Source organism: Stegodyphus dumicola, chromosome X2 (genome assembly GCF_044657685.1).
Source record: "Stegodyphus dumicola isolate Sdum_Otavi_A_Nest chromosome X2, ASM4465768v1".
In the NCBI taxonomy this organism is placed as follows: Eukaryota; Metazoa; Arthropoda; class Arachnida; order Araneae; family Eresidae; genus Stegodyphus; species Stegodyphus dumicola.
In genome coordinates this window covers 43081236-43106074 of record NC_140781.1, presented here as the reverse complement: position 1 = coordinate 43106074, position 24839 = coordinate 43081236, and the positions used below count along the sequence as shown (strand labels likewise).

At 32.2% G+C, this 24839-nt stretch overlaps 1 protein-coding gene across 2 annotated transcripts in view; it reads left to right on the top strand.

Annotated features, from left to right (window-relative positions):
• LOC118196297 (uncharacterized) overlaps window positions 1–24839 on the top strand; it is a 252746-nt gene that overhangs the window by 62226 nt on the left and 165681 nt on the right. For both annotated transcript variants that reach the window (XM_085810002.1, XM_085810003.1), the window contains exon 2: window positions 11302–11492. In XM_085810002.1, the coding sequence (XP_085666128.1) occupies window positions 11302–11492 (191 nt within the window). The remainder of the gene's footprint in view (window positions 1–11301; window positions 11493–24839) is intronic.

Sequence of the window (24839 nt, the reverse complement as noted above, 5' to 3'; positions counted from 1 at the left end):
AGCTTTATGAAAGGTGTACGACCAGTAAATAATATTCCAATGACACCACTAAATAAACACGACATTTGTATTTGAACGAATGAAGAACCGGGAGAATAACCTCGGAATGAGAAAGACCTTGGAATAGAAATAACGCCATTAACTATAAAATAAAAAAGAATTGTAAATAGGCAAAAATAAGGGATGAATTCATTGCACTCAAGTAATTTTTTGTCTCATGCCAAGTTACGCTATAGTATAAAATATAATCCGTTAGTTGAAATCAAACAAAATTCCTAATAAGCCACGAATGTATTGTTTAGTAGTTATAGTATTGGAATGATATTTCTGTAAAAATTCCTACATTGTGATTTATTAACTTTGATATCTTTTATTTATAATTTTGATTTAAAATTTCAGATCTGTTGTGTTTAAATTCCGAAATTCGGACGAGAAATTTCATTCCGCAAATTCTTCTTCTGCAGTCAAGAACACAGAAGTCATTTAATATATTTAGAATTGAAAAAGCGGAAAATCAGGCTTTTTACAACATAAAACTGACTTCAGTTCGCGTCGGAACATTTTCATGTTCAACAGTGTTAAATTACTTATTTTTCGAATTTTTTGAACAACTTGGTTGGGTACTTACGTATTAACGCAAACACCTCGGCGCAATTTGTGAGATTTTTTTCTTTAGAGTGAAAGGTAAAAATTACTTACCGGGCGTAAGGCTGGCGATTTTCGTGACTTTTTAAAAAAATTATTTTCAAGCCATTGAATATTTATCATAACTCGGAAATACATTATCAGTTATATTAAATGAAAGCACATTTTAGCAATTTAAAATACAAATTTGAATTATTAAATAAGGATTATAATACATTAAAAAACATTCTTCACAAAATATCTTCGGAAATTTTTACGCTAATTTTCTCCACATGTAAACAGCGACTTGTTTTCGCTTAAAAAAATACCAGCGAATTGCACAAAATCGGCATTGTGCACTGCCTCGGCATTGCACACCGTTTATTTGCGAAACGCTTCTCATCCTTGTTTTCTTTAGGATTTTAGAACAAAATACCTCATTTCTGTAGGTATGTTACTGCAGCTTCTTTCATTGCTGGCAAATTTCACAAGCGCATATTTTTAAATTGAGTTCAAGACTAAAAATGTCACCATTTGGCCATGAAAATTATTGGAATTTGGAAAACAACAAAAAACACGCACGAAATGCGGGCGCTGCTCGATTGAAGGATTGTTATCAGCATAGATGCCTGAAGAAAGGTTACGCTCATGGTTGCCAATGTTTGGCACATTCTGAAAATTCGACAACTCCTACTAATGTGTTTGAGATAATACGTAGGTATCCTCATTTATTCTAATAAGTAGCTTAATTTTGATATTACAAATAGTAAAAAGATAAAATTATTCTAATTTGATTTAAATATTTCCCTTTCCCTCACCCCCAAAATGGACTTTCGTTCTATTTTATAAAGTAACTGTTCACAAGTCGGACGTGATGATCGCATTTTTATAGTTTACCACTTGTCTCTATCTGTTTCAGAGGACTTCTTTGAAAATTCTTTTCCAGGTGATGATACAACAGAACATACATACCATACATACTATATAACAGAACCATACAACAGAACATACATACTATACAACAGAACATACATACGGGTTCGTAACAGATTGAATGCACAGAGAAACGATAGTAGCTTGATAAAATTTATTTTACCATTAAGAAACATTTAATCCTTAGTGGAGTTCAGTTCTAGAACTTTCCACAAAAATACTGGGAAAGCTCTTTACAGTATCACACAGCACAATCAGTAGTGACATTTCAAACTACTAAGAACGTTAAACACATCTAAAAATAAGGAGAAGCTCCTACGGAGATCTCTCAATACTCCGAACTCACGCTGAAATAAACAACTCAGAAAAGCTGAGAGCCGATGCTCTCTCTGGACTTACATAGTTCCCCCCCCGGATGCCAAGAAATCTCTAGCACCTTCCACTGCTTGAAATTATTGGAAGGCGTATGAGGACTGGATACGGTTACAGTTACACATAGAGTTCAATTACAGTTATTCAATTTGGATTCAGGAACCAGACAAAATGTCGCCAAATGATCGCAAATTTTGGCGACTTTTGACGATTTCTAGCCAAATTTGGCAACGAAAATTAGTCGATAATGGTAACACCCTGCCAATTTAGCGAGATAACGAGATACTGAATGTTAAATAGCTTTGCCCCTCTATTCTTATTTTTCCGGCAGAGCTTCGTCTCTTTCAAGCATTTCATGTTGCATTACACAAAAAATTCTAGAATTCCACATATAATTTCACTAAAATTATTTATATATGTTCCAAATTCGTAACAATACTAATACATGATCACCTAAGCAGACTTGCATTTCACCACATCACGCTTTCAACCACTCGTCGTTCTAGTTTAAATATTTAATCACCCGATTTGGATAATAAAAATAATTTCAGACTTTACCTTTTCAGATGAAAGACTTAGTTAAAACAATTTCCTGATTAATTAACATAAAAGGGCCAAAATTTTCTAAAAAGATGCATAACTCGCAGTATACGCAAAAAATGAAGAATCTTAATTAACATGCGAATATTGCAACGCAGTAGAAGAAACTGCATTCACGGCTATTACACCTGGTCTTAAATATACAACTCATAAACGTGATTAAAAAAAAGGGTAAATTCACTTGCGTTTTATGCTTATTTTATGCAGACTCAGTGACAGTCAAGGCTATCGTGACATAAAGATATATGGATTATTTTAAAGAGTGAATTGATATAAACGACGATAAGATGGCAAACCATAATTTAGAAATCATTTAATTTGTTCAACTGTTAAATTCCATGAAATTTTATGGGCACAATTATAACGAAAAAGATGCATTAGAAAAATCAATAAAAAGCCTTATTGTTGTGGATGACACTTATACGTGCCTACCTGCTAGACAGCAATCATAATTAGCCATCTTCTGTTAAGCTTGCAGCAAGCAATTAAAAGGGCTCACTGTATCCCAGTAGTTTTCAAGAAAAATAATTTTATGTTAGAATATAAATCATTTCTTTTTACTTATTCTTTATGTGGAAGAATTCGATTAACGCAGAGTTGCTTGTTAATTTTTTTAAAAATAGTAGACATATTTTTTTTTCAAAGATAAATCACGATCTAGTTTTATTTCTTTACATTTTCCTTCCGCAATACTCAAGTATTTAGAGTATGGGAAATGATATATATATGTTGGCGTAGACTAATGTCTGAACAAATTTGCCCATAAAAATGAGGCACAGATGAACACAATTTCGCAATATTTAAAGGAACTGGTAGACTTAATTCTTTGTTATGAATAAATTCAATCGGTATTATCAGTCTCAAATGACTGCAAATATAAAATTAATTAGGTAGAACAATAACTTTGATTTGGGGGGGGGGAATCAGCCTTTTTTTCCTTTCCTGAAGAAATGGAACGTGTCTGACCACCACGAAATCGTAGAACTTTTTCCAAAATTTACGACAAGCTAGGCTTGCTGCTTTTGCTTAATTTAAAATTTTATATTGGCGTGTTTCTCTTCTAACTCGAATGAATAGGTTTTTGAAGGCGTTTATAGAAAATAAAAGTCAGCCTAACAAAGTATTCCAGTTTGTCTGGCATATATGAGATACAGATGTTATTGCCATAAAATTGCATTAACCTAAGCGGTTTGGAAGGTCATCGAATAATATTATACTTCTTAGGGATAACCATATCATCATATTAACTCTCCATGTTCTTTCATCAACCGCTGATAATTTACTTAAATATATCATAAGTTTTATTAGCTTTGTAGATAAACTTATTGTTTCGAACACCAGTATAATTCAAAATTTATTTTTCCTTCTATATGTGTTATCTTTAAAAATCTAATTCTTCCGTGGAGAATTTTTCGACAAAACCAGTACGTATCTACAACGTTGAGATACACATATGCACTTAAATAAATACCAGAAACCTCAAAACTGTCTAATCGAATTAAGCGATGACTATAATTTGCTCTTCATCCAAAGTCTTAAATTCTGAAAGTTTCAACAGATTACTTTTATTTTGCACTAGAGTAATAAAAACATACACATGAAAGCTTTGTTCGTAAAATCCCACTATAAATCTCTGAATCACTGAATTGAATACAATTGATTATAAACTAAACGCAATATTTCCGATATAAATATCTATCTATTCTAGTTTCATTTGCAATAAAAACTACCCCTTCATTTCTTGTTATAATTACTTAAGGAAACTGAATGAAAAATTAAGCAATAAATGTGACCATCAAATTAAGAAGAGAAAATGGAAACGTAAGAAAATATCTCATATTTGTCTACTATAATTCTTGCGAAATGGAAGCCATAAATTATTAGATGGCAGCGTTAATATTTATAGACAGGCAATTAAACGTTAGGTCTTTTCTTTCGTACAAAATTCGTAAAAAGTCTGCTTTGAATAATAATCTATTTATTTATTACTTACACGCAACGAAATGAAAGTCGTAAAAATTATACTTATGTTCACGCAATATTCAGAATTAATGCTGCTAAACTGAGGATGCTAAGAAAATAAGCCACCGTGAGAAAAATCGTAAAAATTCTTTTCTAGGAAAATCTATATTTATTTATTCCAATGCATGTCAGATGCAGATGTACAGAAGCAGTTTTACATTCACGTGATGCAAATTAGCATTTTTTGAATTGAAAAGATCACGAAAAGTAATATTAAATGCCCCCCCCCCAAAAAAAACCCGAGAATAATATGTATCGAAAATATATCTAAAATACTACAGTTATTGTAAAAATTTTGCAAAATTTGTTCATTTCCTAGCCTCATTTGGTATGCAGGTGATATATTTTTAACCGTATTATTTTACTAATTTATCAAATGACTTTAGAGAATTTGTAATTGCGAAATAATTTCTTTTGCGTTTAAAACTAAATATATATCTCAACCTGGTTAATATGGTTTGTTAAATATAGCAAAGCACAAGAAAGCTTTCTGCCTAAGTAGAAGAAAGCCTTCGGGGAGGATTTTCCAAGAGAAACTATGTCGTACTATAAGGTATTTTCTCCCTCCTTGCAGCATGCCTTCGTGGTGTAACGGTAGCACACTCAACGCGTGTTCGAGAGGTCCAGGTTCGAGTCCTGCTGAAGGCACTACACGTTTTTACATCTCCTGCTTAAAAAAACAAAAAACCTAAAGGACTCTACAGGTACCTATGGATATGTACTTCAATCAAGCAAACTAAAAGCAGTACTTGTCCTATAATAAGGACTAGTGATTCTATGAGAATGACATCTTCATTTCGAATAGTTGCAACTATTTTATACTTGTTAATACAAGCTGTCATTTGTAAAAGTTGCAAGAATGTCATATCTCTTATAGGGCGTTATTTTTTAATGCAGTGTTTTTGATAAATGTTCAAAAATGTTAATATTTTTCGTTTTATTTTTATTAATTTACACAAAAAATGCCCTAAATACTTTGAAAAGCACGTATTACCCTCATCCTTTTTTTTTATACTTCCAAAACTGGAAGTTTTTTACTCTGCTTTGTAACGAAAAGATGTCGATGTTTTTAACGTTTTAAAAACATTTTTGCTATTATGATACGTAAAATTTAAATGCGATTTCGTGTGTAGGAGTCAATCTTGAATACATTTTTTTATTGACAGTTTTATTATAGCCATTTATGTGCTTCCATGAGTTAATTATTATTTTTAACCTGTTATATATTTGGCATATTGGTTAAAATAGAAAAATACCGTATTTTAAGGAAAACGAAACGAAGATCCTAATTTACGTGGTAAGTTTTAATTAGCTGATCAACCAGGTGAATCAAAATTCATACTTCCTGCTGTAATCAGGAAAACAAGTGAAACGCATTAACTTAACTCAGACAAGACTTTTCGCTTACAAAAATTCATTTACAGTTCTCTTTTTCCTTTTATTCATGATTATTTTTTCTCTATTCAGATATTTTGAAATACTTTATTTTTTAATATGTTTCTAAATATTTTTAATTCCCTAAATATTTTTTCTCGGAATTCACTTTAACAAACAAACTAAAAAACGTACTTTTCTATGATGCGATATTTGATACTTTTACTATTTCTTGATCACGATGCAAAATATTAAGAATGTTAGCAATCCACGAACCTATAAAAGTGGAAATATTTTACAGATGTTTCATTGATTCCGACTATGGTGCATATCTTTTTTATTCTGTTACAATATATCCCTTCTGTGATATTTAATTTACTATTCTTGCTCTGCTCCTCTCCTATTGATATGCTTTAGACTAATATTTTGAGTTCCTAAAACTTTACAATCTTTATAATGCACTGTTTACACTCCTGTAAATAAATTTGGTAATATTTCTACCCGATTTCTAAGTAGAACTCCAGTTATCCAACATGTTTACTCGTCTAGATTTGATAAATTTAACTCTTTTAACTTACTTATGTGGCTTTAATTTTTCCTTAAATAATTTGAAAAGATTATTTAAGAATGACCATTGAATTACTAGTGAATGCAGGAAAGCAGTTAGCATAATCGTATTTATTTTACGAACACAATAAAAGGATGAAATGAAACAAATTTCATGTAATTTTGAGATACAACGCATACAGAAAGCAGTAGCCGAACATCCGGCTCTGGCAGCAATAGCAGCTACTGTATGGTTGGGCACGGATTGTAATCCACACTGATTCGAATGTTACACTTCATTTGCAATGTTGACTGGTTGATGCTAGCGTTCCAGTCTCTCTGCAGCTACTGACCAGACAGTTGGCGAGAGATATGGAGAGCCAGCTGAGGTAATCGAACACCTTGTGTTTAAGGAAACGCAGAACAGCAAAGGCAACATACCGTCTCGCTCTATCCTGTTGAAAAGCGGGGCGACGAAGACTCCGAAGATATCGCACAGCCTCAAGCATTAACACCTCAGTAATGTAACAATGGGTGGTCAAAGTAGCAAATATGCGGAAAAAAAAGAAGTGAATGGACGAATTTCAGTTGCATTCCGTACTATCAGTACAGGTGTTGGGCTGATACGACGACGAATCTTCCAACTTCTGTTTCCCTCGGTGATTCCACACATGGATATGGCTATCGTGATGCTGTATGCAAGAGCGAGTTTCATCAAAAAAAGTCATTGAAGCGTCCATGTGCATCATTAAAGACAGCATTGCAAGCGTTGATTCCAAGGCTGTAGCATTAAAGGAAGCTATTACTAACAATCCATAATGCTGGAGACCTGATCTCACAGTATGTGAGGTGCTCTGTACTGTGCAACAAGACCAGTTTTCTGCTCCATGGTAAGTGATGTGGCTGTACATTCCCAAAAAGATGTTATCTCAGGCACTGGTGAGTCGGGCCATTGAGATTCCGCACGTCGCTCTATGTGGCCCTTCTAAATCCGTCGATTGCAAATTCTCGCAATATTTATTGGATTTCGACTAATACAAGAAGCAACTGCGCAGTAAGATTACTCGCGATCCCGGAAGGCTACGATTCTCCCACGCATGAATTCTGAAACGCGCTGTCGTGAGTTCCTGCCTCTTACAACGAGACATAACACAACTTCATTCTGAAAAAGCAAGGCGTAAATGTGATTTCCAAATTAAAAATTGCATTTACATGTTTCAGCTTGTTCTGATTTTCATGAAAATTTCAGGTTTGTTGAGTACTTCGTTGATGCCGTAAGCATATTAATGGCCAGCGATGTAGTTGCAAATCGTGCTCAAGCTATTAAATTAATTTTCTTGTAGATGAATATGTACTACATTTAGATTAGCCTGAGGCACTCGGAAATATGTAACTTATAAACATTAATGGGAAATAATTGCATATCTTACATATTTTTATTTATTTATTTGCTCTTTAAGCTATTGCTTATGAGTAACAAGTACTCCTTTTCTAAAAATATAAGTACACTTAACAAACGTGTGAATGATATCTCATTGATATTGCAGTTAGTTTCTTCCTATTAGTCTCTCGTTCTGCAATTTTTTTTTTTTTTCGTGTGTATGTGAATTTGTGAATTTGTATTCTTGGAAATTTACGTTATCTCTCACTTTCTATAATTATTATTTGCATTACGTAAAATGACTTGCACTGCAATAGGCTTTAAAGACGGCTTTTAAAGACGGATTTTTTTGATTATCCGGATAGGTTGTGGATCCACTTATTCCGAATAGTTGGGATTCTAGGAAGAGAAGCCCTGGAATTCTATTACTTATATATTTAAATTCTAATCTATGGATATAAATTGAAATACTGTTCATATATTATTAGATCAAGAATCCGAATTTGGTTCTGAATAGAATGTTTAGTCGTTTTACTCGAAAACAGCGTTATTTAGCGACTTTCATTCTTTGAACGAATATCCAAAGATACCTAAGTACCTTCTCAGAACCACTCGTCAAACAATGCTGCGTCAATGTTGCAATTTTTTTTTTTTTTTTCGTGATGCGATTGCTGACCCTTCCATATCAAGACGATTACACAGCACCAAGCACAAAAAGTGGGCAATCCATCACTTTACAAGCGGCGAAGAAAAGAAAAAGAAAAGCAATAAACGGATAAAAAGGTTGCGGTTTCGAGTAAGCTTTAATATTACCACATGGTAACGTCCAAAGTTGTCATTATAAAGTTGTAGCACATATCAGCTGAGGTACTCCGTATTTCTTTTTCCCAAGGCTGTGTAGGGACCATATACATATTTAAAATAAGCTCAAGTATTACCCTTGTCAAAGCTAAAGAGAATGATTGTTTAGGGTATTTTAACTATGCTATAACCTTAGAATCATTGCGTATGATTTCATTGATTTCGATAATGGAACATATTTGTTCAACTGTCATTAAACAATAATTCAAATTTATTTTACAAAAATGTTAACTACTTTGACGAACTACATGTAACCATTGAATACTAATTTAAAGGGATCGAAGTTTGGTATTTTTCAGTTATTTCAAATAATTTCAAATTTTAATTTATTAGCTTCCCTGAAAGTTAATTTTGCTTTTTAAATAAAGAAATTGCTCCCCGCTACTCATTTACCATACAGAACTGTTGAGAAATGAGACTTTTAATAATCAAATATGAATATTAATGAATAGCGTATCACTTTATAAAAACAGACAAGGAAAAATATTGAAAATAGATACGAATACCAAGAATATGCACATGCATTAATTAGCATCACTTAAATATGTAATTACAGTTTCATTATTATCTATGTTTTCGCACTAGAAAGCGATTTCTAACGTTATTTTCCTTTTACCACTATTCAAATTCTTAACTTCCAGTCTGTACATATTTTACTCTTGGTAAACTGAGGCATTAATAGATTACTTATTTCAAATAGATAATAAGATGTAGTAGCAAGATAAATTTTGCCCTAATCAGAGCCTCTTAGATTAAAGATATTTTTTAAGACTAGATGCAGCAGCATTTCTATAAGATAAAGCAGATGCATTTCTATAAGAAAAAGCAGATGCATTTCTATAAGACAAAGCAAATGCATTTCTACAAGACAAAGTAGATGAATTTCTATAAGACAAAGCAGATGCATTTCTATAAGACAAAGCAGATGCATTTCTATAAGACTATGCAGACTAATGCAGTAGTTGCTTTACTAGTTTCATGCCAATAGTTACGTGGCAAAATTCATTATCTTTTTTCCACTGATTTCAAATAAAAGTGATTTGCCCTTAAAGTCAGTGGGTTTCAAAAAACAAAACGTGCTCGCTTCCATTTCAGAAGTAAATTATTTTACCCAAGCTGATTGGTTCGAATCCACGGGATCCTGTAAAAATGAATAGCAAACCGTATAAAATATCTTTTAAGTTTTATCAAGATTTCCTAATACTCATATTATTTCTAGTACCCCAGACATTTTCAGGCATTCAACTGAGTTTCAGCTGTTAAGATTCAGATATTATCAATTAGATTTTTATTATTTTAGATTTGTTAAAATTTCTTATAATTATTCCACTTGAGGAAAAATAATCAATACACATTTAACGTTACGTTCTGCTTTTAAACCCACCTTACTAATCACTAATGTAGAATGACTAAAGACATTAAAACAAGTTCTTAAACAAGGCAAACAAAAAAATGGAATCAAAAGCATATTTCTAACTTCTGGTTTTGAGGTAACATCAGTTCCTTTTTAGCTTAGGGTTAACCTTTCCGGTTTAAATAACAGCTGCGTCTATTTTGGCTTAGGGCTTAGGTCCTGGTTTTCAAATAGCATCCATAAATTTATGATTTCATAACTTTGTATATGCCTAATGTTAAGCAATTGATTTATACCCCCCCTTACATGATAAGTTACAGTACTGAATTTTAGGTTCCCACGAAGAAAGTTTCAAGTGCTATTCAATATGTAAAAGAATTTATTCTGAATTTTGTTTGAAATTCACCAAACTATGTCAAAAATATTATTATATTCTAATTATCACTAGGTTAAAGTAAATCACTAAATGTCCGCTTTTATATATTTTTCCTTTTCTGTTGCCATTAATTTGGGGCAGCCTTTATTTAGCTTATGAAGTTAATATCTTCAGTAATGTCCACAATGAAACCTTTTCACCGCCCAATCGTTGACTTCTGTATATAAAACAGTATCGAAGCAAATATTATCGAAAGTGATGTAAGGAATAAAGAGTACTCGTTTGCAGGACAATCTCTGAAATCAAAATTTTGTTTATATTGTGATTTCTAAACCCCGCAGATCGAAACTATTCTTATCTGAATTTACAGAAAATGTGATTTAAGTACATTTAATTTTTCGTTGTTGATTTAAGCTGAAAGTTATAGCCGGTACTAATTCTTCAAAATACATAAAACGTCTAATTAAATTGTTTCATCGTTCATCATCTTCCAATGCATGTAGCATATGGATTTTATTTCATATTTTAGTTCAGTATTTTAAAACTTGAATACTCTTACTAGAAATATTACAAACCCCGAGTTTGAAAATTCTTCTCCAAGTGATGATAACACTTCATTGGGTATCTTTAGAAGCAACGAATTTCATTAATCTCTGGAAATGATGGTTAAGTTCTGTCTTTCTGAATAATGATATTCTGCTTTTAGTATACCTTAAATTATAGAATAAATGATATCTTAAATTGATATGATAAATGAGGGTACCTTAAATTACAGAGAAAAGTAATTTCTTTTGCCATTAGTGATTATATTAGATTCAGGACCTTAAATAATTTTGCTAATCTTGCTTTATTCCCTAGTGTTCGAGTTCCACCAAAAGATGGACAAACCAAGTCAAACCCCAGTAAAAGGCATCGTGAAAGGCTGAACGCGGAGCTGGACACTTTGGCGAGTCTCCTTCCTTTTGAACAGAGTGTCCTTTCCAAACTGGACAAATTATCAATTCTCAGGCTGAGTGTTAGCTATCTTCGGACAAAGAGTTATTTCCAAGGTAACTTATTTCGCTTATTCATTTTGCAATGTGTCAAAGACAATATTAAATTTTAAAACAATAATTTTGAAAATTTCGGTCTTCATTCTAAATGTCTTATGTTTAAAATCTAAAACACAACTATTTTTCTACAGCATGTAGTGAAAAATCACTGACGTATCAATGGATTATTCTGCAGCATGTAGTGAGAAACATAATATATAGTGAAAAGTATTTTATTTCATAAAATGCATAAATGCAATAAAAAACATTACATTTTGAGATACATTTTTAATGATGTTCAAAATTAAGAGAAATTTAGCCGATTCTCTCTAAAACTGACGGACAGACTTTAGAATCTTTAAGTCTATAACAGGTCATAGAACACACTCATGTTCGAGTGTAAGACTCATAGATGCAAAACAGAGGTTGGAAAATCGATTAAAATTAAGTATGCTTAAATCGGTCAATAAAAGAATCGCTCCTTCTAATAGTAATATAGCTCTCACTATGTGACTTCATATTGTAAATGGGCGTGCACAAAATGCTAAAATCTCTTCGCCTGGGATGCGCATGATGGTCTGCTGAAGATAGCGGAGCTGATTTTATGGCGTGGAATAACACAACTTAAGTGGGAACGATACCCGGTAATTTATTATGACCCTCTGGTATTCCTTTTAATTTTACCTTTAACCTCTACTGCAAATGAGGCAGTCTATGTGTTCCCGTGGCAGAGGCGTAGCTAAGGTTTTCAGCGCCCGGGAACAGCTAAAGATTTTGCGCCCCTTTCTGTGTTCCATGAATGGAAAACATTTCATTCTGAAATGGATATCATCAATTTGCCGCCCCCTGGATGCTGCGCCCGGGGACGGATGTCCCCCTTGCCCCACCCTAGTTGCCCCACCTACTGTGCCGTGGCAGTCGCTCCCACTCAGCAAAACAGTTTTCAGGTGTTAGAAGGTTCTGGGATGAGAAAGACAAGTTACAGCTTTTCTCCCAAGTACATTCTACGTGTGTTCTATAGGATTAGGTTCTGGAGACTTGATTCTCCAATGCGTTCGATTAATATTCTCACTTTCTAAAAAATCTTGCAACAGGTTAGCTCTACTTGGATCAGCATTACTATCCATAAAAATGTACTGAGAGCCAACTACATTCCTAAAATGTTAACATATGGTTCTAAGTTCTCTTCTCTATACCTCAACAGTCATAGAACCTCTGTCGGAAACATGAAGATGTCGTGTCTGAAACACGTGATGTTTGTTATCTACCAAACTTGCGTTGCAGTGGCCTCTCTCTGAGTTGCTGGAGAGTAAGTAAGGAATCCCTGGCTCGCTCAAGATGATGGTGCTTCAAGAATCAGTTATTAGGTTGAATCAGGAATCATTTGTGATGAGAAAGGTTTTCCCCTGATGATTTGTCCAAAGCTGATATACCCTTCACCATGTTAAACGGCATACCTTATGAACAGAATTAAACGGTATGCAATCACTAAGTGTCAGCTTTGATGTTTTTTTCTTCTCTGTTACCATTAATTTGTGGCAACCTTTATTTCGTTTATGAAGTTAATATCTTCAATAATGTCCCCAATGGAAATTTTTCACCGTCCTTCGTTGACTTCTGTACACTTCTTCTTGCAAATAGACGAGATCTTAGAAGCCTTCATTTAGAGATCTTCGTCTTTTCAAGGGCGCAGTTGGTCTTGTTCATTTTTATTGACGACAACGCTAATGCACTTCAAGAATCAGTGGTTAGGTTGAATCAGGAATCATTTGTGAAGCGAACTGTTTCCACTGATGCTTACTCCAAAGTTGATGTTCTTTTCACCATGCTAAACGGGCTAACTTAAGCAGAGAAACGAGCGGGATGCAAATAGCAAGTCTTCTTGCAAACAGATGAGATCTTAGAGCCTTACGTTCGCCTGTTCAAGGCTGCGGTTGACCTTGTTCATTTTTATTGACGACAACGCTCGTGCACTTCGAGAATCAGTGATTAGGTTCCATCAGGAATTATATGTGAAGCAAACGGTTTCCCACTGATGCTTGGTCCAAATATTACAGCTCTATTTTCGTTTTTTCAGTGTTGAAGTTATCCCTTTTCCTTTTTTTTTTTTTTTTTTTTTTTTTTTATTATTAAAGACAACATTCGTTCACATAGGAATAACCTGGGGGATGAGTTTAAAGAAAGTGGGAATATTAACCAAATGGATTGGCCATCCAGATCTTCAGACCTAAGCTCGGTATATCTAAGATGCTCTTGGGAAGGCAACTAAAATTCGCCTTTTTCCTCCCAGAGTCCCAACACCCGAAAACAGGGTAACTGCAAGAGTAAAAACCACTGTCACAGGGACTCTAAGACTGCCTCATTTCCAGCATGAAATCAAGTTGTGAGAGTTCATTCTACGTGTTAAAGGCAACCGTAACCTTCTATTAATTAATCTTCTTCATTTTTCAATCTTGTAACTTTTGTTTTAGACCTTGCTTCGTTGATGAGCCTTACGCATGTTCATGAATGTGTACCATAACTGTTATAAGGCACATTTTTTTTTATTTTACTTTTACTTATTTATTTATTTAGTCTAATGTTTGTATTACCTCTATTGTCTCAATCAAATGTCTTTTTATTATATCAATCCAATATCAATCGAATCGATACAATGTAATGTTTTTGTATTATATCAATCTATGTCATACAAATGTTTTTTAGAGATAATCAACCAAATGTGAAAAGTTACATAATTTTTAGTATACAGCTCTTTAATATTGTTGTATTACGTAGTCTTGTTCCAACTTTTTATTTACATATAAACAAATGAAAAATTTATCAAAAGATATTGAAATACAGTTAAGTTGAAGTTAATGTAATCATAATTCTCAAATAAAAGTTTTGTATTCTTCTATATGCGTAAATATAGTACATATATGTGTGTATATTAGCCGATTAACAATTCACCAAATGATAGCGTCCAGCGAAATAAGTATTGAGCGAGTGGTTATCTCTTTCGCGGAACAATTTGATACGAGACAAATTCCCTTATCAAATTCTGTAAAGGCGTTGCTTCTTATTAGGTAGAGACCTCTCATGTTCTTTACTATAATCTATTTAACAAACGCAAATACTGAGCAGCTGAAAAGACACATCCTGTTAGGATTGTGTCAGAAACTAACTAGTGTTATACGCACTTAATTAATTTATATTTACACCAAAATCAGAACTGCACATGGATAACTTATAATCCAAAGTAATTAACCTACATTAATACTAAAATATTTTATGAATTTAATAGCAATGAAATATTCCCCACAAAATTCAAATTAAAATAGAATTAAATTTCTCTGCTATTTTAAATATAAAAAATAAATTTGAATAAAAATATAAAAAACATATTGAGTGTATAATTAAGCAGCAAAAAAAGAGTACGTAAGGTATATTTACATTTCGTATTCATATAATGCTTGGTCGTGGTGTAGTAGTGGTGTATTTTATTATACTAAAATACTAAAATATTTTATGAATTTAATAGCAATGAAATATTCTCCACAAAATTCAAATTAAAATAGAATTAAATTTCTCTGCTATTTTAACTATAAAAAATAAATTTGAATAAAAATATGAAAAACATATTGAGTGTATAATTAAGCAGTAAAAAAAGAGTACGTATGGTATATTTACATTCCGTATTCATATAATGCTTGGTGGTGGTGTAGTAGTTGTGTATTTTATTATGGCAAAGCACACTAGGGCTATCTGCCTAAGGGCAGGGATGCCTTCGTGGAGGCCTTTCTAAGGGAAACTGGCTCGTATACACGTTGCACATGGAGAAAACCACGAAAACACCCATGCAGTCGGACCCTTCGCAGGATTCGAACCACGGACCGAACTACCAGTGCTCAGCGACTTTACCGCTCGGCCGCTGGTGGGCCCATATAATGCTTGGAGTTTTACAAACTCAGAAGGGTTGAAATGAGTCGAATAGAAGGCAATAGTATTGCAGTTACAATAATGCATCTGTTATAAAATAACGTTAATATGAGTTATTTATGATTAAGGAAACTGTAGGGTCTTTTAGAATTTTTCAGCATCAGGAACGTGAAGAAACCTAGAATGCCCACACTGGGATTCGAACTCCGAACCTTCCGAATACTAGTCGAATTTGCTTCGAGTTGCATCACGAAGGAATTCGGAGCGGAAAGGAGGAAGAAAATACTTTATAAAGTCAAGACTATTTCAACGATATATCTATTACGAATCAGTATTCGAATGGTTTAATAACAAAATTGCAAATATGCTTCAAATTGAAATTTTTGGGTAAAAAAAATCTGCTAATTAGCAGGAGAGATGCAGAAGACTGTAACATTATTTGAAATCATATCTTAGTGAGGAATTCGATGAGGAGAATGCCCTTATACCAGCATTATTAAAATCAAAAAATAACTTCATAGTCATCCAAACTGTAATTAAATACCAAGGCAAAACTAATTTTAATAGCATCTGGTTAAACACTTATGTTGCAGCCTGTAACACTCTTGCATTTTGAGTATGCCCTTTTTGCAGGAGTTGCAGCTTTTGAATTAAGCTAATTTAATGAAAAAATTCAGTAAAATTCATGAACTCGTATGAATTTCTTGAAATTCAGTTTTAGTGGTGCACTCTTTACATTGGTCTCTTTTCGATCTTTAAGTAAGCATGGCAACAGTAAGCACATTCTTGAAATGTTTATACAGCTTTAAGAACAGAAAACATCTTCGTTATTTACTCGAATCACAACGTTTCATGATTTAGTATTTAATCTATTTTATTTAATAAATTCATGGTAATTTCGATGAATATAAATTTTTCTTACAATTTTTCATGAATTTTTATTAGTAAGTTTCAGCCTTTTAAGTTACATAATCTCTAGGCACACATAACCTTTTACGCATAATCTCTAGACTTAAAATACTTTATACGATATTTTGACCGAACGTTATACATGAACAAACGTAATTTTGGTTTGACTTCGAAATTACAGAATGAAAATAATAAACCTGACCTTACTCACACATACACATTTATTGTTATCTTTACAACTGATAACTCAATATAAATATTTAAATACACTGCAAAATAAATGAGCATGAAAATTGCGTTGTGTGAAATTATCAGACAGTTAATATAACTTCTGATTTTAAAATCTAAAAAAAATATAGTATTATAGAATATATATATTATAGAATATATATAATATTATAGAATATATATATTATAGAATATATATATATTATAGAATATATATATTATAGAATATATATATTATAGAATATATATATTATAGAATATATATAATATTATAGAATATATATAATATAACAGTATTATAGAATCATTAGGTTACTTTGAAGCAGAATACAAGTAAAATGTCAAACCAGCGCCTCTCAAATACCGTTACACCACGAAGGCATGCAGAAAGAAGGGAGAAATTACCTTATAATATAAGTAAAAAACATAATGGCAGGAAATTTTTTAAAAAAAAGCATCACACTTATTTTCTAAAAATATTTTTTTTTTCGTTTTTAACATTACTTTGTTTATTTAAACATTTTTAAAATACTCGGATAGTAAGAAATTTCGTCAATGCATTCAGTCATTTTAGAAGTTGCAGTCCATGCCAACATTTCAGTCATTTTAGAGTTTATATTTTTAAATATAAACTCTAAAATGACTGTAATGTTTGCAAAATCTTGCATTTAAAGTATGAAATACGTTCATAAAATTAAGAATTAATGCAATAATTTCCTGATAGTGAAATATCATCTGCATTAAAAATTTCTTATTTCTACTAATTTTCAATGTTTCGTGCAAAAATAATAATTTACTAAAAATACAATAATATTCAGTTAGTTAACTATACTTTTATATTTACTTGAAGACAGAAAGAAGACTTCTCTGTCTATTTCTGAAGAGAAGCTCTGGCTACTCCCTCGTTTATACTGTAACATATCAACTCACAACGCCTTTTAATTACAGTCATGGTAACTATCTCTGACTAGTATTTCTGAGAACATAATTAAATAACGCAGCTGAATATTACCAATAAGACGATACCATTAACAAAAGGTCAAAATTATATGAAACCGTGTCTGGTTGTTTTAAGAAATTTTAGTGCATTTCTAATGAAATAATATTTGCATGGAAGGACCCCCATCAGAGGCCAAGCGACAAAGTAGGTCAATGTGATAAAATCAGTCAATGCATCAGACATTCCAAACAGGTGAAATTATTAATCATTTCTTACAGAGTTATTTCCTTAGGCACAGTGTGTAACGTGTATACGAGCCAGTTTCCCTTAGAAAGTCCTCCACGAAGGCATTCCTCCCCTTAGGCAGATAGCCCTAGTGTGCTTTGCCCTAATTAAATACACCAACACCTTAGGCACAGATACCTCAAAAGTTTTGTCGTTGTCAATTATCTATTTTTAACCTTCTTCTTATATTTGTAAGGTTTATCCTAAGTTTTTAACTGTTAGCTTTAGTAAAAGCTGCTTTCCTGTCCCTCCTAATTTCAGATTACAATTTCCTACAGGAATGTGTTTTTAGAATCGCGTTTAATGCAAATGAGTAAGAGAGGTATTTAAGTCGAAGTTCCACCGACTTCGTTAGAGAGCCAGAGTTTCTGACTAGCGCGCGTTCAATTTTTCGCTACACTCTCTCTAAACTATTACTGTGCTCGACGCGTATTCGAGAGGTCCGTGGTTCAAGTCCAGGCGAGAACATTGCTCATTTCTCATCTCTTCTGTTTCGAAATAACCTAATGTCTCTACAGTGGCGCCCGAACTAAAAATGGTGGTTGATGATGATTCTCCGCCACCAGGATTTGGCGATTGGGTCCCCTAATCCAAAATCGCCCTTTAAAAGGGGGTGTATATAAAGTATTTCTTCTACCTTCTTAGCATGCCTTCGTGGTGTAGTGGTCAGCACTCTAACATAATGTCTCTAACCTAATGTCTCTACCGCAATAACCTAATGTCTCTACATATTAAGTGCACTAGTAAAAATCCATTTGAATTAAATTAACGGGACACAAAACTAACTCCAAATAATACTTGAAACTTCTTTTTATATTAAGTGCGCTGGTGACAGTCCGTTTGGAATTAAATAACGGGGCACAAAATTAACCCCAAATAAGAGGATAACGAAAGATTTCAGAGGTTAACTGGACTATTAATTGAAAGTAATTACGTTTAATCTGCAAATTATCTTAAATTTTGCAGCGAACGCATGAATGAAGCCGTAAAAGGAAATCCACTCGCATTGAAAAATTCAATGCTTTAGCAAAAGCAAATTTGTTTCGTTAAATTAAATTTCATAAAAATGACTTAGGCATCATTAATAATACTTTTGTTCTATATAGGTTGCTTTTCTTTTAGTAAACAACTTTACTTGACAGATGAACTAGAAATCTAACTATGGAAGTGAAGGAAAAAAAATTAACAACAAATTTTAGCTTCCTGTATTTCTTTTACAAGTTATATATTTTTAATGGGATTACTGTCATTATAGTGAAAAAAAGGCAATGAAATTTGATGCCTTGTTACAGTTTTCAAGCCGATTCAAAGCGGAACTTCCAAGCAACCAAATAAATTAAATTAAATTAATTAAAGCTAGTTTTGGCGCTAAATTGTAATGCCAAATCATCCAATACCTCCAGGCTGGTTCAGTGGACACCTGAACCTAATTAGAACTTTAGTATTAATTTAGAAGTCAAACAACAAAAAGTAAATTGTGAAGCTTTAGTAATTTTGCTCTTTAGTAGTTTGTGAAAACTATTTTTTACAAAATTAGGGAACAAATAAGTGTTCGTAATAACTTATGGAACATTCAAGTTATTTTCAAAAGAAGTTGTGATAAAATTAATATTTATACCAGAAACAAACCGTTATTTTTCCACAGTTATTAGTCTAATCACATTCTTATTAGATTTTCAGTTTATAAAACCAAAAATACCGCAGCTCTTTGGAATTTTATCAGAAAGCATACGAAAACAAATAAAACAAAAAAAGCCTTAACTGAAATTAAATAAATATTTAAAATATGTTCATTAAATAATAAGTTAAATCAATGTCAGATAAATAAATAAATAAAAAATCGACATAATAAACATATCGTAAAATTTAAATAAAGTAATGAAATAACAGATGGTGAATAAAATGTAAACAGTAAGGCATGGTACTAGCGGTAAAAATAAAGTGAATATTTTGAGCAATAATTTTCAGCTAGTTAAAAGCAGAGATACTTATAAAGCCTTGAAACTTGATCCAAAATGCTCTCTTTTATTTAAGTTCTACAGCCCTATAACAATGGGAATTTGCATCTCCCACATGTTTCCAGTGTTAAGCATTAACACTAACTTTTATAATTAAGACATAACTAACTTTTATGATAAATTTTCAAGACTGACTTCCTAAACCTCCTGTCTAATATGCTTAGATTTTGAATCATTTCATCCCTTCGATTTAATTATCAATCATATCAGATATTCCTTCAAATGGAAGGCCTACACTCACATTTGTAACGTCTTTTACATTTTTTATGTTTCTTATCCTCATGAGTTATTTAATGGAAACGAGCATTCATTCTTTCTATTGAAAGTGAGGCATGTATTCAATAGCTAGAATCGACACCAATCTTCTTAAATGCTAAAATAAATAGTTCATGAGTGGTAGAATGTTTTCTTTTATAAAGTTATCAAAGCAATGAATTTTTATTCATTTCATTAGGTGCTCCAGATCATTGAATTAACACCAAAAAGTGTTTTCATACAGCGACAAAATTATAACAGCTGTACAAAACTATAAAAAAAGCGCGCGAAATTGTCCAAAAAATTACAAACACGGTACAAAACTGTTGTTAAGAAAGCTGGTTGCTTTTATTTCGGATTTCATCTGAATGCTATTCAATACAATTAAGCTCAAAACTTTGCAGGTTCTTTCCCAGCCCATCATGACAAACTTAATGCCAATAGTTTTGACTTTTACTGAAATCAAACTGTAGGATAAAAGATGCATGTTAATTAAAATTTACCAAAAGAATTTTTCATATTGATGCAGATGGGATTTATTTTTCCTTAAGAGAATGTTATCCACTTTATTGTAATTAATAAAAAAGGATTCCATAGTTTTAAACTAATCGATTAAATTGTGATAATCGAAGTGAGGACATACTATTCGTTTTGCCTTATTTGTGATAAATACGCGTTTGTTAAATTCACCATGATAAAGCACATCAGGGCTATTTGTCTAAAGAAAGGGGCTCATGTTTATGTTACACATAAGTAAAACCAAAAATAAAATTCAAATCATTGAGCGATACTTATAATGTTACGTAACAGGGTTGGGACATAAAAATACCATGACCTTACATCTTTTATTATTAAAATAAAGGCAAGCACGAAGGAAAAAAGCTACACTTCGCAGCAAATCTCGATAAATGAAATATAGGTTGTGAAGAGCATCTACAACATAATTTTGTAAATGACGTATACATTAACATTCTGCGACTTTCACTAGTATACTGGTAGATAGTTCTGAGTTTCTGAGACAGCCCTGAGTTGCTGGGAGTTAATCTTTAAAAAAAGGTATTTTAAATATGACATCATCTGGCGAAGGAAATGAAAGCTGGAAGCCAGCTTACACTGATTGTATTAAAGAGATATTGTTAGCAATTATATGACTTTAGCTCACTGGCATTTTGTTGAATGAAAATAATGCCAATGCTGTTGAGAATAAGTCTTTGAAAGAGGTATCTCATGCGATATGTTTTGTAAGTTCCTGTGTCAGTATATCAATAAAAATCTACATAGAGAAACTTTTAGTGTAGCCATAACATCAGTTACTTAAAACCTATATTACACATTTAAAGAGCTCGCCAGCGGCTGAACGGTAGAATCACTGAACACCGGTAGTTCAACATGAGTTCGATCGCAGGTGAACGAACTGTCTGCATGGGTGTTTTCATAGTTTATCCAGTATGTAACTTGTATACGTGTCAGTTTCCCTTTAAAATTCCTCCAAGAAGGCATCTTTCCTCTTAGGCAGATAGCCCTCGAGCGCTTTTACATAATCAAATAAGACGATCTAAGCACATTTAAAAAAGCTTTCAGTTTACTACAATTTGAAGTAGATATTCTACCTTTCTTTTCATTGAAATATTCACAACTTGTTTCAGTTGACATGCACATTATTAGTTTTTTCTTCTCACAAACTTGGTTAAAGAATTTTAATATCAAATCTAATGATTATTTGGTGATAATTACACAGTTTTACTCATTTTCATGTGCAGATACTATAAAATATTTAAACGCAGATGTGTTGTATGAAATTTTGTTTCTATTGTTGTTAATTAATTGCTTTTGGAATTTAGCATAGAAAGGCCAATTTGAGAGGTATTAGTAAAACTCAAATTACATTGGAATCAATTTATCAAACTGTAGTTCATTGATAATTCATTGGTAGAATTTTGTCTTTTATAGTTATCAAAGCAATGAATTTTTATTCATTTCATTAGATGCACCAGATCACTGAATTAACACCAAAACGTGTTTTCATACAGCGTCAAAATTATAACAGCTGAACAAAACTATAAAAAAAGCGTACAAAACTGTCCAAAAAATTACAAACATGGTACAAAACTGTTGTTAAGAAAGCTGGTTGCTTTTATTTCGGATTTCATCCGAATGTTGTTCAGTACAATTAAGCTCAATACAATTAAGTTGTTCTATACAATTAAGTTAAGAAATATTCAGAATCTACGACGCAAGTTATATTTTACGATCATAAAGATGATATTCTTAAAATTTCAGATATAAAATGTTTTTCAAGAAATATTTCAGAATACACTATTAATTAGAATTTGTATTACCGAGTTCTTCCAGCTACAGTATACACTTTTGGGAAAGAGCTAGAATGCTTCTTTGGGTATGACTAAGCTTAAAGTAACAGAAAATATCATTTTATCAGTTTTCAATTACCCTTTTCTATTACCGAAACTAAGGAGAAAGAACTGGAGTTCACTTAAAGAGAAAATCTTGCGATGGGCTCGAGGAAATTGATTTTTATAAAAAATACATTCTGATTCATAGAAAGAATGCTTCTGAGTAATTTAAACATTCCAAGAAAATTAAACGGTTAATGAAAGCGCTTGGAGCAGAAGCGGGAATACTGATTTTTAACACTTCTTTTATCAAACAGGTAAAATAATAATGTGTACATAATGTATTTCGTTACTTACTTCAACATTTCCTTTAAAAATGTAAGCTGAGTGAAAAACGGGTAATTTTAAAAAACGTGAATTAATACGTTCCTTGCAGAATTTCTCGATTGCAATTTATTCGTGCATTGTCAAATGCATTTTTTTGGGTGAACTCTCGATTTAAATTTATTTGTAATATAAAATTCCTCAATTTATTAACAATAAAAGCTTCATGGATGTAAGCACGGCAGTTTCAAAAACTGAACTTATAATAATTTAACAAAGAATGAATTGGAGCTTTTCTTTTTAAATTATCATCTTCAATTCATTATAAAAATTACATTGCTTACATACTTTAATAATGTAATTAATTTATTACATAATAATTATAAAAATTACATTATTAGTATTAAATATGTTATAATGTGTAGAACATTGATTTTACTTTACTAATATTGTCGTCTATGTGGATAATATTATGTGTATTATTTGTTTATATAATGTGTATAAAGGAGGCAGTTTTATAATAATTGCGTAACCATCATTTATATCTGATTTATATTATACAAAAATGTGAAGCTCTAAAGAAACCAGATCACTTATTTTAAGATATTAGATTTCATGATGCAACAGTATTGGAGACGCCCTTTTTCATTACCTATTAGTATCATTTCTACGAATCATTAGTACTGTCACCAAACCCGAGGCTTCTTAAAGTGAGAATAAAAAATTTCCCACGATCACTCCCCCCCCCAAATTTAGAGTGATAAAATACAAGTTCTCAGCATAATTATTACCATAAAAAAATAACAATTTTCCTTTTTTTTTTTTTTTTTTTTCATACATAGGCTACACGTGAAGAAAACCGGAAAAACTTCTAGCTTTCAGCGAATTAACTGCTCCCTTGCTGGCCAACCCCCTTAGAGTACTGATACAAACACTAATGCGGATCGATTAAAATTGATTTATTTAAATCAAACCTGTATACAAATTTAATATATCTTAAAAACTGTTAACTCTTGAACAACGAAAGCTTGAACTACGCAGCTTTGTTAGAATTTTTTCCCCAGCAATATATTTTGTTTCAATAAATAGTAGGAAAATTTTCGACGAAGTGAAAAATTTTGGCAAACAAAATGTGTAGCTTAGAAATATCCAAGAAATAAAAATTTAAAAAAATAGGCATGAATACGTAAAATTTACGTCAATGGTAACCTATTCCATTATTTACTCACATGCAACATACTTTTGCAAAATAACTTTTGAGGGTTTTGGTATCCGATATTAGTATCACGTATCATGCAAAACGACATCGTTGGAGACAGAAGACAGACAAATGATTGGTTTTACAAATACAGGATATAAATTTAGGTATCCGCATGTATAATACTCCAAATGTATCTTCATTTCCTGCTAATACGTAAGGCATATAATGGCCAAAATATGCGTTTCCCGACGAAATAAAGCTTTCGGTCAACATAAGCTGTTTAGAAGTCAAATATTATATGCGGATTTTCGATAGTGCGGAAAGCCGCCAATAGCGTGGGCAATCTGGCGATACTGCGGAAGTTCTCAGTTGAAAACTCAGCTATACAGTGTTACAACTGCACTTTACTGTATTTGTTCCGCAACAGCTTCATCATCTCAAAATGTTCATCTTTCTTGTAAATAAAGATATTCAATGTATGCAGTATGTACTATAATTGCAAAAGATCATAGAGATTTGATTAGTCCTTTAAATACTGTGACATTAAAAAAAAACACACACAACCTACAATAGTGCATTCCTAATAATTTTTGCTTTTCTAAGTTTGTCTTCTTTGGCTGGCGTTTTTAAGACACTGGCGTTTTTAAGACGTTTTCGGTATCTGAAATGACAGTCAGAAGCCCGAAATACTTTGCCAGTATTACCAGCCAACGATATTAAAGAGTCAGTATTCAAGAAAGTAATTCAGGCAAGAAAACAAATTATTGAACAGTAGTACAATATCAACATAAGCATTTCAATTTTCCAAGTTTTGTGCTTAGCTGTATATTGAAAATACATTAGAGGCATGCGTGCATTTACGATGGTCTAAAGAGATGCTTCAGATAATGCATTAAAATAATTATAAAAAAATTGTTAACGAAAGCATACGTTCTT